This window comes from Netta rufina (genome assembly GCF_964035555.1).
Source record: "Netta rufina genome assembly, chromosome: 15".
Lineage (NCBI taxonomy): Eukaryota > Metazoa > Chordata > Aves > Anseriformes > Anatidae > Netta > Netta rufina.
Window position 1 is genome coordinate 1,379,848 of NC_140138.1, and position 15,835 is coordinate 1,395,682.

The following is a 15,835-nucleotide window of genomic DNA, read 5'->3' on the forward strand; positions in this document are numbered from 1 at the left end:
CATGTCAGTAAACAACTCAGTGTAGCTGCTGGAAGTAATTACTTGCAGTCTTTTGAAGTTCACGCACGGTTTAAGAACATCTGTGCATTTTAAATAGGTGAAAGCAGAACAGAAGAAAATGCTTGTATTATCAGTTCATTTAGAAAACTAGTATTTGCACAAGGATGTCAGATGACTTACTCCAAATCCCTTATGTGATAATAAGTAACCCAGGGTTTAAATATTAACAGTCTCTTTAAAAACAAAACAAACAAAGCAAAAATAAAACTACAAAAAGTGTTCCAAAACCAGCAGAAGACAAACATAATGCAATCATCCTTTGTAATCAATTACATAACCAAGATTAACGATTGATGGTTTTTAACAGTGAAAAAAAAAAAAAAAAAAAAAAAAAAAAAGCCAGCAGTTTTTCCATGCCATAGAATATTTGGGAAACTGGGGGACAACTTACTCAGGTCAAGAACATCATCTGTCTTTATCAGATCTTCCTCCCTTGTCAGTGGTAACTGAGTTTCTGGCTCGTCTCGCAAGTGCAGTGATAATGAACGGAGCATAAAGAAAACTCTAATTGCCTTGAGAAATTAAAAAAAGAGAATAATAAAGCATTACTGCACTCAGTAGTACATATTTTAGCACAATCTTACAAAAATACCCACTTTTACAACCCTTAAATTTGTTGTCATGCAGTATGTCTTTTTAAATGAAGAAAACAATGTAATTTAAAAGTTTGCTAAAGATACAGAGAAGTTGAAGCACTTTATTTTCACTAAAGTAGAAGCAGCCAACCTTTTATCCCACTGGCACACTTAAACACACAGTGACTGACAGGCAAATGCTTACAAGAGACATTTAAGTGAAGACTAAAAAAAATGTCTTTTTAAATTGGCGTTTTGAGACTGATTTTATTTACATGACCTGTATTCTACAGACAACTAAATCAACCTTCACAGACTCTCACGTTTTGAATTTAAAACAGTAGAATAACTAGAAGTAGTAAGAAAAGTTACTATGTCTACAAATTTGAGAGGAAACAGTGGAGATTCACTAGTTTTAATTTTGCTGTGTTCATCAACACTAACCACATCTAAGAGAACATTCTCAGAGACCTTCACTTATGCTCCCAAAAGGTCTACAACAGGGCAAAGCATACTGAAAGCTGTACCTAAGGACTTTCAACAGCTGCTCTGTGAAACTGATATTCTTGTTTTGATTCAGAAATTAATGACATAAGGTATTTAAAAGATCAGATAAAGTGGCAAAGAACTTTATTAGTCACATTTATTAGTCACCACTTTATTAGCCACATTCTGAAAGGCACCATTTATAACCTGTTCTGCTAGAAGAACTGCATTTTCAGTATAGCAAATGAAAAATCCCTTTTTAATTCTACAAGGGTTTGGTGGCATATTTTTCATTTTTTAAAAATCAGCTTCCTACATAGGAATCCTGTGGCATACTGTGTTTGTTTTTAATTCAAACGGAAGTCATCACTCAGCCTTTCACTTTCTTTCCCTCAACCCTCTTTCCTTCCTACAGTGTTAATTTTCCTTGCATGTATTCCTTGTAAAACTATTATCACTCATCTCAAAATCTATTTACTGCAGAATACAAGAGCAGGAAATTAGCCTTTGCAAGAAAAAACAAGAATTCAAGAACGTCAGATGAAAAGGTAACTACACTGTGACTCCCACAACACTGATAGCCCTCAGTTTGCTAACAATATCAATTTAAACCAGGAAGCACGATATCCGTGACTTACTGTAACACCTTATTAGATCTCAATGTAGCAGCAGAGCAGTCCCATGGACTACAACTTTTTTTCAACCAACATCTGCTTTCTGGATCAAGTAGAAACAACTATAAAAGGCTATCTACTTTAAAGAACTACATGTAATAAGGTATACTTTGTGTCAATTCCTTCATTTAAACATGCATACCATATGCAAAGAAAGCACCAATGCACAGACAGACCTACCAATATTTCATTACATTCCCATGTAATAGCATCCTCAGATGCTATTGTTAAAAGCCTTTCTCAAAGTCTTTGCTTGCTATGTACTCCAAGATGCAGAGTTCAAGACCCATACTGTTCATTACTTCCCAAATAGGTACATAAATGCATTTGCACTGTTCCAGGTGGCTGGTGACTGTCTAGATAACAGTACTATCTATAGGACTATAGAAGTCAGAAGCAAGAAATACAGCTAATTATTTGTAACCGGAATATCAACAATTCAAAAAGAGTATCTCTATTTGGGAAGAATGCTTCGTCAGGCAACAGTAGCTGATTTCAGAAACTGTTCAGATATAGATTATCCAGAAATTCAGATTATGAATTTCTGGTAATTTTAATGTTTTAAGTCTAAAGGGCTAACTGGTTGGATTTTGACAATTCTTGAGAGAAATCTGATTTCTGAGAGTTCCTCCTAAAAATGTTGAAAGGAAAAAGTCACTTAAAGGAACTTTCTATTGTAAAAGAAGTGAAAATTTAAAAAGATCTGATCTCTAAACCAAGAGCTTGTGATATAATCAAAGAACGAAACTTCTTCACTTGCTAGCAAAATAAAGCTTTACAATTTTAATTTTAATTTTTTAGTATCATTCCACAGGAAACTCAGAATCGAGCCACTATTCATTTGAAACTGCCAACAAAACTTCCAGCAGCCTAAGCGTAAGCAGGAATGTCACACGATGCGCCAGAAGTTCAGAATATTGTCACTGCAATTCAGCCTAGGAGAGGCTAAGCAAAGCTTAGCCAGAAGAAAGTAACTGTGGCATCGGAATTCTAAGAAATTTTAGAAGTTCTAGAGCAATGTGATCAGGGGAAGGAGTACTGACAAGAAAAGAACACACTCTAGGAGTTTCTGCTGATTAAAAAGACATTTCCATCTCTAAATTATAAGGATATTTGTATTTCTTTCCAAATTTCCTGTAATTGAAGCATTTATTTCTTAATACATAAAAATACAGAGCAGTTTCCATCAGAAAGTGTTTCTAGATACCATTCTGTTTAATGCCTCAGAGAAGTTATTCTAGGAAGCATTTTTACTTTCTAAGAACAATACAAAGAATAAAAAAAAAAAAGAAGGAAATTCACTATACTTTATCAAAAAGTTGCTGTGATAGTAATAGTTGTACAGGTCAAGAACTGATTATCCCAAGAAAGTAAATACCAACGTGGCTATTCATGTCAGTATCACCTCTAAAATTTGTCAGTCAAAAAAGGATTTTACTATCTCACTCAAAATTTCTATCCTGAATTGCTTTGGAAGATGAACACTCCTGAATAGCATTATGTTTTGCTATGTCAGGAAACACAAACAATACGAAGCAAACCAACCTTCCTGGGGAGATTCTTATTATAGGAATATAATCAAAGACTGAGATACCAGATAATGAAAGAAAACAGACAATGTATTAAAGCATGCCATCAGAAGTCTTTTATGTACATTTCTTCACTGAAAAAAAAAACAACAAACAAAAACCAAAACCGAAAATCACAGCACAAGAACATATTGAAGTACCTAGAAGCAAGAAAATAGAGATTTCTCCACTGGGACAGGTAATTATTATATGTTCTAAAGGGATCTGTCATTAAGTTTTTATGATTTTATGGATGAAGCTTCCAACCAAGCAGCTTTCAAGGAAAAACATTTTTATTTGTAGAATTCTTCAAAGCTTTTGGCATTACACTGTCATTAACGAAAGAAAAAAAGCCTTACTTACTCTTCGTGTTCTTTCCACATCTCCACAAGGCAATCTTTTCACAAAATCAATACCAGTCAGTGGTGTCCCCGTTGGAGGCAACAAAATGGAGGCATCCATCATCAAGTACTCTACATTCATGGGTTTAATCTATAAAAATATTTTAACATTGATTATTATACAGAACAATGAAAGTTTACATCTTTACTTTTAAATACAACCCATGACTGCATACACTGAGAGGAAGGGGTCTGAGTTGTGAGAATTTGACACCATCCACGTTATTTTAAGCTTTTTACATGCAATTTCTATATTTGCTCATTGTTCCCTAACACTTTTAAAGTTTCCATATTGAAAAACCACAGGAAAAAAAAAACACTGAAAGATTAGAATAGAAAAGCCATTTTATGAGTACTAAAAAGCAAAGTCTGTCATGTTTGATTTCAAGCTTTGACTCAAATTCATAACTTCAATCACAAGAAAAAAGTTTCTTGTATCTTCTTCTCCCCGGACAGAAAAAAATCTCTAGTCTCCAACAATGCAGTAGCTTGCAGACTAGGCAATTCCTTATGTTGTGTCACTAACAGTCTCTCCCTTACATGATTGTTTATTTGCTTGATTAAATGATGTTTGAAACATCATTTAATCCTTCTGCAGTTTTGGACAATTTCATCTGAGGTCTATTACACACAGGAGCCATGAGGTTTTTGCCAGAAAATCAGCTGGAATGACTAAAATAAACATAAAACCCCTTCCCATAGTTTGTACAATATTCTGTGCAGAAGTGCAGTCACACGGGCATTCTAAAACAGCCAACAGTAACTGGAAGCATTCCTGATCACTTTTCCATGGTCACATACCACGAAAGAAGTAGACTAAGATAAAATCCACAATTTTTACATCAGTCTTGAACTGCTGCTCTGCAAAAAATACAAGCTCAAAAATGGTCTATACCCAATCATTCTAACCTCAGAACCATCATTTTCAGTGTCAAAAATGCTGGATTAAACAAAATAAATTAATTTGGAGAAAAATACAGAAATCTAAATAGATGACAAATGAGAACACAAACTTGAAATTTCTATTTATAATGCCATTCTTATGACTGCATACATTGTTTTAAACAACATTTTTCTTCATAAAGATGAAGAATGTGGGTAAAAAAATCATTGAAAACCAAAATACAAAGGACTACTGTGTTCAGCTTACTTGCTCCTGTAAACTGTCATCTACAGTTGTTACCGAAGGCACTTTTTTTTTCAGATAGATCAAGTACACTTCTGCTTTATAGAAGCTCCACACCATGTTATTTACATACCTCATCTAGTAAGACTACTTCAGCGTTAATTTATCACTTTAATTAGCACAGCACATTCTTTGCTAGCTAGACAAATAAATATGCTTTAAGGAAAACAGAGTTAAACTTCCAAGGTGAAGCTCTATCTTTTAGAATAAATGAAAAAAAATCTGCAGTCTCAGAAATAGAAACACACACACAACAGAACCACCTACAAGCATATTGAACTTATGATATGAAAACAGTGAAAATTGTGGTGGCAGTTTTCACACTAGAAACACGTCAGTACTTAACTACTAAATAATTAGATATTGATTATCCAGTTCTATTACTTGAGTTTGTAAGATACTGCAAGGTGCTTCCCATATTAAATGTTTTTTTTGCAATACACAAACTGTAGATTGATCTTTTTCAAAAAAGAAAAGATACTAATGCAACCCCTGCACAACAGCTAGAAAAAAGGATGCCTGCACCTGATAATCTGATTTTTACCCAAACACTAACCTAACAATTTAAACAGTCAATTAGTTTTAAAAAGCATTTACAGATTAAGTATTAACTGAGATTAAGGCTAGCAATCTGTTAAAAACTCCATGACAGTGCCCCACAAGCTGTGCTGTGGTGCTGGCACTATATCTCCTTGATGGGACAAAGGCTCCCAGTTCTCCACTAGTAAGTAAGGCGGCACCACACAAAACCAAAACTTTGTAAGGTTTCAAACAGACATAGGATGATTTTCATCACTTTAATAACTGGAAAAAAATGAATTAAATGTCTCAATCCCTAGATCAAGTAGATTTTGTATACTGGCTTTCAGAAATTATGAAATAAATAAGTTAAGGGGCTGTGGAATTTCATAAATGATTTATGGAGGTGTAAGACAACCTCTCATAGAGGAAAAGACAATTTGCTATTCTACTCCTAGCATAAGGATATCAGTCTATTCAAGTAGTTTTCAGTGAGTACTTGCTCTCGCTCCTGTGTTATTGGTTTGGAAAATTTCAGGGGGCTGAGAAGGGTGTCACTTACCGTCATACTCCGGTATTCATCTTCAAACATATCCAGGAAAATTTCTTCTCCCTTTCAATAAAAAATAAGAATAATAAAGGAACACGGACATATCATGAACCCATGAATACGGTTATGTAGCCATGTTTGCTCTTGTTTAAGTGTGCATTGGCTGTAGGTGGCAAGGTGTGGGCAGCAGGGGTGGCCTCTGTGAGGAGAGGCTGGGCTGTCCAGCGCTGGACACAGCCAGCACCACGTAGGCTTGACAACCCACCACACAGGGCAGCAGAGACAATCAGTGTCACTGGGGGCGCCTCTACAAAACAGATCTGGGCAAAATCCAGCCCAGGACAAAAGGTGGGAGATAGAAGAGCTGGGAACAAAAAAGTGAAGAAGTTGAGCTTGGGAGAAGAGGGAGACATAATAGAAGGTGTTATTTTAATTTGTCTGTTTCGCATTATCCAAATCTTTGTTAATTAGCAATTAATTAATTTTCCTCAAGTCAAATCTGTTTTGCCCATGGCGGTAATTGGCAAACAATCTCCCTGTCTTTACTTCCACCCACAAGACTGTTTTGTCAGCTTCGTATCTCCCTGTCATGTTGAGGAGGGGCAGTGCATGAGCAGCTGGGTGGGTGTCCAGCAGCAGGCTACGGTCAACCCACCATGAATTACCTTTTTTTCCTAAGTTAAAAATAACCCTGCACCACCTTCTTCAGAAGAAGAACTCAACGAAAATTGGAAGATATTTTAGGCACCTGAAACCTGTTACAGATTTACTGCTCCTTATGTAGAAGTTCATGTCTAGGGCTAAGTATTTTATTTCTCTCATTGTTTACAACATTAAAAAAAGCAAAAAGCTGCAGAGGTCTCAAATAAAAAAAAAGATTAATTAAAGTTTTAGGTCATCATTTAGACAAGACATAAGCAAAAAGTAATGCCAAAAAGAACCACCTTCCATATTAATGTCAGTAACAAAGTCCCAGAAACTTTCTAAGAGTGTGGCTCTGTTCCATGAGCTATATAGCAGTTGCAACAAAAAGCACATCTACTCGTTTGACCTCCGTTGCAAACTCTATGGGACTTCTCACATTGTTTTTGTGTACATCAGTGAGGTATAGAAAGGTAAGAAAAGAGAAGAATCCTCCAAACACCTTCTTCGCTATAGTAAACATGTAGTTCCCATATTTAAAAAGTGCCTTCAGCGCTGACAATGGGCTACGGAATTTCTTTTAATTCTGCATGTAACAAATTTTATTAGCACTTCACGTATATACCTTATAGAAACGACGAAGGAGATGAACACTTTCTTCTCTTGCACCCTAAAAAAGAAAAAATAACTGTGTTTCAGGTAGTAAATAGACTCTTACTCAAAGTCATAATTGAAGAAAACACACCCCAAACTTTGTACAGAGAAAACTATCTGTTAATATTCCCATTTCATAGCCTTCAGCCCAGAATTTGATCTAGCACTGTTCTTGCACTTACACAAATACAGCTTAGCTGAGCTTGTTTGTTTCAAAAGTAATTCCCTTTACACTGCTGAGACATTGACACACAAGTTTCAGAAAAAAATGAAACTAACTTTTCAAGTAGAGGTAATTATCAAGGAAACAGCAAAGCTGAGAATTGAATAGGGGGCTACTGATTTTTTACTTTCACAGCACAGAATCACCAATAGGAATATGTTAAAATTTCATATGCTTATTGCAATCTAAAACGAAATATTTGTGCAACTCAAAGACAAGTAATGCTGGAAGTGGTATCTGAAAGGAAAGTACTAACCTCAAGGCATGCAAGGTGAATGTCTTTTATGATGCTGCCATTTTTAGAAAACACAAGCTGCTTCAGCAACAGACAGCCAAGTTCTAAAGTTGCCAAACGGATTTTTCCATCTATGAAAAGAGAATTTCAATATACAAAACAGTAGCATCTGTCATACACACCCTGCCTGAGAAAGATGGGTGCTGATGCTGACGTACAATGTAGATAGCTCTAAAAACAACCAGAGGAGTAATTGGTAAGAAATTTTAAAACAAAACCATGCGGCAATAAAGGTGAACATCATCAGAAAAGCCACTGAAACTAACATCTTAATTAACTGGAAGCACAGGTTGAATTACACTAAAATGAGGGAAGAATCATGGATGATTGGCACAGATAAAGCTACAAGATGAAATGAGGTTTTGTATACAGCATTCTAGTAAAGTATAGCTTTTCCTAAAGTCCAAGGGATTTTGGCACAACCCACGCAACTGAGCCATGTTGGAGCAGCTCCGAAGAACTGCAGCCCCTGAGAAGGACCAGTGAAGGACAGAGAAGGACAATCAGTACAGGAAGGACTATATCCCATGGGACATCCCCACACTAGAGCAGGGGAAGAGTGAGGGTGAAGGAGCAGCAGAGACTGAACGCTATGGACTGATTCCTAGTCCCCCCTGTGCTGTTCATGGGGGAGGAAGCAGAAGAATCAGCAGTGAAGTAGAGCCTGGAAAAGAATGGGAGGAGATGGTATTTTTTTTTATTATTATTTTTTAGTTCTTACTGCTTTACTCTGTTATCTAGTAGCAATAAATTAATCTTCCCCAAGCCATGTCTGTTTTCCCCATGATGGTAATTAGTGAGTGATCTCACCGTCCTCATCTTGACCATATTTTTCTCCCCAGCTTGCCAGGTGAGAGAGTAGTTTGGTGGGCAATTATTTATATATACACCTTTTAATCTGTAACTAGCACATCAGAAGCTAATATTCTGTATATCAGTCTTGTATGTCAAATAAGCATTAGATTTTATTCTGCAGACAATCAGAACTTGACTGTGAGTCAGTTTCAGGGGAAATCAGTTCCACTCATTTAAAGTTTTAGCAGAAGTGCAGGGGAGAGGAACTGTGGCTTGAACAGAAGTTGTGTTTCTATGGAATAAGAAACTGAGCCTTCTACCCCTCATTTTACAAAGAAGTTGAAGTTAAGGAAAAAAAAACATTTTCTGCAAAACAATTTAGAACTGAAAATACAATCTGTGATTAAAAGAAGATCATGGGAAAGTTTGCTAACACCTCCAGAAACAAATGACACCTATAACACCTATAAACAAAGGACATCAGTTATTTCTTCAATATATTTTTGAAGACTACTCTTTCACTGGAACTACAGTTACAAGCAAAGGTACCATACATCAAGTTTTCAGGATGAAATCCTACATTAAGCTGCAATTACTAAACATCTCACCATTCCTTGCTCAATGTTTTGTTTATTCAAAAAAAGCAAAAAGTGGGAAAATTAAAGCAGACGCTTGTGAAGTTCTGAGCATAAAAACAACTAGGTTACTCAGCAACTGAGGAAAAAGTTGTGTTTGTTTTTCACAGCTTTTATTTACTTATTGTTCAACAAAGAGCATGTTAAACAGATTTCCTCCTCATACACAGGCAGCTAAGTAGCTGCTTTTTATTTAATTCATTTTTTTTTTTTTTACACCTGCAAACATTTCAGCTTGTTAAAAAAAATATTGTAAATGTGATACCTGGTTGTGCAGCATAATTCATTATCCTGATGAGCCCTTCTGCAAGTACATGATTATACGAATTTCTCTCTCCAGCATGCTGAGCGGGAAGTTGAATTCTCTCCAACTTGACTGGGTCAATTCCTTTTGTAGGGAAGGGAGGTAAGTTAGAAAACAGGACTATACCTCAAGGTAAGTATTTAATAAACTGCAACAGTTTTCTTGGAATAGTGTAATTAGTGATACAATGAAACTCAAAACCAACTTGCATAGTTATCACAAAGAAAAGGAAGAACAAAGACTAAACACATTTGTGGAATACAGAACTAAGAGCCTTAGAAAGAGCCTAATGGGTGAAGATGCTCCAATCCCAAAATGGTTAGTGACATCCAAACTCATCTTTCCTCACACTATTCCTGTTTAAAAGAAAAAAAAACAAACAAGGTTATTTCTCAGAATACACTGATTACCGATAAGACCTTGTAAAGTAAAAGATAGTCATGGATTCTTGAGGAACTCCTTGTTCTTGTTTTAAGGAATGGTAATAAAAATCCATATAAAACAGAAGATGACTCGATTGTGGTTTATAGTTTCTTCTAACCCTGAACTTTTAGTTTACACTAGGTCATCTGTCACTGATACTGAAGAAAGAGAGGGAAAGCGAAAGCATTTAAGCAGAATGTTAGTGATCACAAAAATCTAACACCTTAAAGAACTACAGTTTTCCTTCTGAAAAGTAAAGATCCTTTTAAATAACATTTCTTATAGATCATCTATAAGCAAACTAAGCTCTCACAGAGGAATGTCATCATTGCGCAGCAGAAACACATTAAGGAGACTAAGATGACATGATGGAAGAATGAAGCAGGACTGAGCAATTCCTCAACAAATTGGCCAAACTGAAATCACAGTGAAAAAAATCGGTGTTCTACCAGCATCTTTCATTTGGTTGTCTGCCTGCCAGGGATGCAGAATTCTGAATTCCTGAAATACAGCACATGCTCTAGCAGCATATATGTAGGGCTCCATTTGGGATAAAAATAACTCTCAGATGCAATTTGCAAAGAATCTACTTAGCTAGATATGCATTCCTCTTGGGATTCTTTCTTCCTGTTCATGTGGGTATTTCTTGCTGGTGAGAAACATACACATATTCATTAAACCCATTCAACAACATGGACCAAAATATAGATTCAGTGTCAAACTTGAAACGCCCCAGCCAAAAGCCACAGAAGGGTCTCTACATGTAGTGAGAGACTGAGAAGGCTGCTCCTTTAGAAGCAAGGCCTGAAAGCAGAGTTTTCATTGAGCTAGGACAATTTTTTTTTTTTTTTTTTTTTTTGAACATGTTCTCTGATAGTCTTCACAGAGTACCAGAATTAGAAGACTGGGGGGTGGGTGGGATGGGATGGTGGTCAAGTTCAAAGTGACCAACAAGAGAATCAGAAACATATCTGAAACAGCCAGGATACTGAAAATCTGCAAGTCACTTTCCTTTGATGTAGAGACGACAGCCCTGTGTTACGTTCAATCACCAGAAGTCATCCCAACTTTCTAGTTCATCAACAGTTCGAGCTGATTCAAGTGCTCACTAGAGCATTTATTGCCTGTCAGACAGACAGTGAATATCTAGACAGATCCTAGATAGGCGAACTCCTAGAGATTTATTATTTAGTGAAACTGAGGAAACAACTCTGTCACTCCGTTTCTGGAGAGAAACCTTCAAGCCTCTTTATAAAGAAAACGATCCCTGGCCCATATCTTGGGAAAGACTGCAGGCAGACATATTCTTGCTTTCTGCTGAATTCAGATATAAACATTGGCTGTAGCTCAATCCGGAGGCATCTTCAAAGACTGACACTGAATCTGGTTTAGAAATCTCTGAATTCTGGTTTAGATCTGCAAAAGTTCCTGAGCTTGTCAAGAGCAAAATTGAGCTCTTGCACCAAACAAACACTAGAAATCAACAACTTATAAAACCTCCTCCTCTTCAAGATGCAGAGACACTGATAATGTAGCCCTCACATCTATTACATGGCACAAGAGAAATCAGTCAGTGGAAGACAGCGAAGACCAAAACTGGATGTTATTATCTGTCTAGCACCTAAGATCTAAGTGTGAGGATGGGATGAGGGGAAATAACTTCCAAAGAGCAACAGAGTAATGTAAATTGTTGACAAGGAAAACCAGTGAGTATAGCCTAAGGAATTTTTCACTTAGAGACAGTTGATGTGACTACCAAAGATCGAAGTGTAGATTTCAACCCCTTAAATATATAAGAGGTATTTGCAGTTTCAGGGCTGGAAACTCTTAGCCTTTAAAAGGTAGGTATTTCACTGCCTGTTGTATTTCTCTTGGTAACCCTGGAAATTTAGTGAAAAATAAACAGCATAAGAGATTGCTGAAACTAGGCAGCAACATGCAGCATTTACTGCATTCCTCACTGTTTACAGCAACACTACAGATGTAAGCAAATAATCTTTGAAATGATAGATTTTTTTTTTTCCTGGGAACAGGATATTGAAGACCGAGTTTAATTACGCTGAAAGCAAATACAGTGGCCTGAAGGATCTGTTATTTTATAGTCTGAAATAGAATAATTCTCAAGAAATGTAACCCTGGAATATAGCCTTACTTCCTTTATGACACAAAGATTTCTGGGTACGCTCTGAAGCTACACAGTTATAACTACTGATTTTGACTAATCACAATTTCAGCTACAGAATCACAACAGAAGAGAATCCATCTTTGAAATGGGGATTTTCTAGCACAGTGACACTCAAAAGTCCCTCAGGGGCAGAACACATTTTCCTAAGAAAGTGTACTGGTTGCAGGATTAGTTTGTTGGTGGGCAGGGAATCAGAGATGTGCAAGTTAGTGGGCTAGACCACGGCAAGACTGTTGTTGCTAGACCATGTACAAGACTGTTGTATCATCTTTGGTGATACTAGTTGCATTACCAGCTTTTCCCATAATAGTCTGTCAAAACCCTGAAATTATCCCTGAATTGCAAATAATTTCATAAAGTTATTCCTTCATTACCAGAGAAAAACAAAGCCATCAAGAGACTGAAGAAGAATAGGAAGGATTCAGCTTAGCTATTTACACCATGAGTTCTCCTTCCTAACCCTTATCTCCACTCTAGTTGACCTTGAGAGGTGCCTTGAAATGAGAAAAAATATCCTTCCTAGAAGCTTGCTAAAAAAGCTAGCCATAATCACCCCATGGAAAAGGCTACATATTTTCAAGTAATATGAATTATAACGAACTTCACTTGTAACATAGTTTTGCTAGTTTGTACAACAGTCCAGAATCCATAGGAGATTTGCAGAATGTCAGCGTTCTATACCATAACAAAACTCAACTTGTAAAACCTCCTTGAGCCTTCAATCAATTATGTCTCGTTAAGACATTGTGCACACTGGATGAGGAGGTTGTTGAGGACTTAAGACAGCACAAAAAGACTTACTGAGAGACTGTCAAAGCTGAATAGAAACAGGCATCAGCCAACTGTCACAGTCAGATCTGATTCTCAGGCCTTGTGCATTTATGTAGATGTCTATAGTACACAAATATTTACTATGTACACATGGGGACAAGTTTTACAACATTTTATACTTGAAGTACATATAGCAATCATATTACATGCAAAGTGGGGAAGAATGCTACCCAACATATATTTAGATTGAACACAGAGAGCTTTATCAGAATTTAAAAGATCTAAAGTGAAATATATTTCTATGCCAATTTCAAGAAACCAACAAAGAAGAGATATTTGATGTTCACAAAGCTTTCTACCAAAACCTTCCTAAAAAGGAGATCCTTAGCAGCTGTTTTTTACTTACAGCATACTTATCCCTCCGCCATATCATGTAAAGAATTTCTCACTGTTTAAGACTTGCATAAACAAACTACAAGCAGATTGTACATGTCTAAAACCACACGTCTCATTTACTTTTCTCTGGAAGAAGAAACATTGCTTACCTTTATTGTGTGACATTGCATACAGAAGACAGAGCACAAACAAGGCATAGTAATCGTCTTCAGCACAGTCCAGTGCATTATAGACCATATCAAGAAAAGGCCTGCAGAAAGGAAAAATGTTGAAGTGGTCAAGAAAAATCATTTACAGAAAAAATCAGTAACTATCATTAGCTACATGTGGAACAAGAAAGAGAATCTACAGCAATGCATATTTTTAGACATTAAAAAAAAGTTAACCTGCTCGAGAGTACTCAGATCAGAGCCATGCCTTGTATTACATTCTGACATTAATTCAAATGTTTTAACAGGAATTGTTTCACAGTACTTTCCCAAGAGCTACTTGTTCATACATTTACTGGGTTTGTTCGTAGCACTTCTATGTATGCATGTAGAAGCATTGTACAGATTAAGTGTATATACACATAATTAGCTTCAAGGAGCTATCACTGTTGCATAAAAAATAACTGACTGAAAATCCACGTACTAAACAAGAGTTGAAAAGTTTTTATGATCACTATAGCAAGTAAGCAGTTTTCACAAATGGTTTGGAGGAAGATACATGTAAGTTATTCTAAAGCAGTGTACTGGGTCTGGCTGGAATGTTAACTTTCCCTGCAGCAGCCCATACAGTGCTGTGCTCTGCACTTGTAGCTAGAACAGCAGTGGTATCACACCAGTGTTGTGTCTGCTGCTGACCAGTGCTGGCACAGCATCAGGACTCTCTCTAACCATCCTAGGGGGTGGACAAAAAAGTGAGAAAGGAACATCACCAGGGCAGCTGACTTAAACCAATCAAAGGGATATTCCATACCATGTGATGTCATACTCAGCAATAAAAGGTGGAAACAGGAAGAAGAGGGGAGGGGTGGGCTCTCGCTGCGAAAACGTCTGTCCTCCTGAACACCAGCTACATGTGTTGAGGCCCTGCTTCAAGGACGTAGTCAAGCATCACTCATTTGTGGGAAGTAGAGAGTAATTTCTTTCCTCTGCACTTCCATATAGCCTTTATTTGTTTTGTTTGTTTGTTTTCCTCCCTTTTTTCCCTTTCCCCCTCTCTTTTCCACTTTCACTTTTTTTTCCCTTTAGTTAAATCGTTTAGTTAATAATAATCTTTCCTTTATTATTATTATTATTTCCCTTTAATTAAATTATCCTTATCTGAACCCGTGAGTTGTTCTTTACTTTACTTCTTCCCCTTCTCATCTAAGGAGGGGGAGTGAGAAAGCAGTTGTGGTGTTTAGCTGCCTAGCATGGTAAAACCACCACAAGCAGTCAAAAACTTTATAATGAATAAGGTATAGGAAAGAAAAAATGAAGAAGGAAAGAACATTTGAATGTAAAAATGAAAGCTTTGGGTTGCAGATGAGTTTTGTTTTCCTGGGTTTGAGCACGAGTGATCTGTGACATAAACTCAGGAAGCTACAAACAGTGGTGAGGTCATCCTTCACCTGTATCCTTAACAGGTAAGAAAAATCAATTTAATCCAGAAGATGTTTGGGTAGATCAAATATGGCCGAGATTCAGCTGGTATTAACCCAACCTTAACTGCAAGGCAACTTGGTTTCTTGTCTTAAACTGGCTTGCATCCAGCCAGCTCAAGTAAAGAGCACAAGTAGAAATTAAATTCTTTGATGCGCTTTCACAGGATAAGTGGACAAAAAAAAATGAGGAAAGCCTCAGAGTCAGCAGAAGATTGAAAACAGAATTCCCACCTGTTGATTAAAGTGATAAAGGAATAAAATCCTTATGCTACTTAACTCAACAATAACATTCAAAGCCATAAAACAGATATATTTTCCCCATCTCTAGATTCAGCAGACAAGAAGCAAAAGGTCAGAAGAGGTATCAAAGATCAGCACACAACATACTTCCATATCTATTTCAGACTCATGTTACCTTCATGGTCACACTTTATGACTTCATCTGAGTGGCTTATGTAATGATGTACTTAGCATTTCCTTTCAGTTCAATACACATTTGTGTTCTCATTTACTAAAACAAGGCTATCACAAGAATAACACACTGTTCCTCTGCACTTTTCATGACATCACATCCATGTGTTTGTGCATTTCTGAAGCTGTATTTCATGCATCCTCTATAATACACTCAATTGCCACTAAGTTTTTATTCCTCTTTGCCTGAGTTTCACTTTGCTGTTCATATCTTAGACAATTTTCCCATATGATGGTCCTACTGTAGATCTCATGAAAGGAGAATCTAGCTATTTGAGTAAAAACAACATAAATAATTAGTCATGTTGAAAATGAACGTTCTGAATAACAACCAAGAGTGACTGCAGCCTTAAAAGCACTTCTTAAGCAATAAACAACCCTTACAAGTCTCA

General features: G+C 36.6%; 1 protein-coding gene across 4 annotated transcripts in view; it reads right to left on the bottom strand.

Moving 5' to 3' along the window:
* The window catches only part of CLEC16A (C-type lectin domain containing 16A), an 87,444-nt gene that overhangs the window by 45,643 nt on the left and 25,966 nt on the right, over positions 1 to 15,835 (bottom strand). For all 4 annotated transcript variants that reach the window (XM_084295926.1, XM_084295925.1, XM_084295928.1 and 1 more), the window contains exons 12-18: positions 13,492 to 13,592; positions 9,529 to 9,651; positions 7,795 to 7,904; positions 7,287 to 7,331; positions 6,032 to 6,082; positions 3,727 to 3,855; positions 452 to 572 (exon numbers count right to left, since the gene is read on the bottom strand). In XM_084295926.1, coding sequence (XP_084152052.1) covers positions 452 to 572; positions 3,727 to 3,855; positions 6,032 to 6,082; positions 7,287 to 7,331; positions 7,795 to 7,904; positions 9,529 to 9,651; positions 13,492 to 13,592 — 680 coding nt within the window. The remainder of the gene's footprint in view (positions 1 to 451; positions 573 to 3,726; positions 3,856 to 6,031; positions 6,083 to 7,286; positions 7,332 to 7,794; positions 7,905 to 9,528; positions 9,652 to 13,491; positions 13,593 to 15,835) is intronic.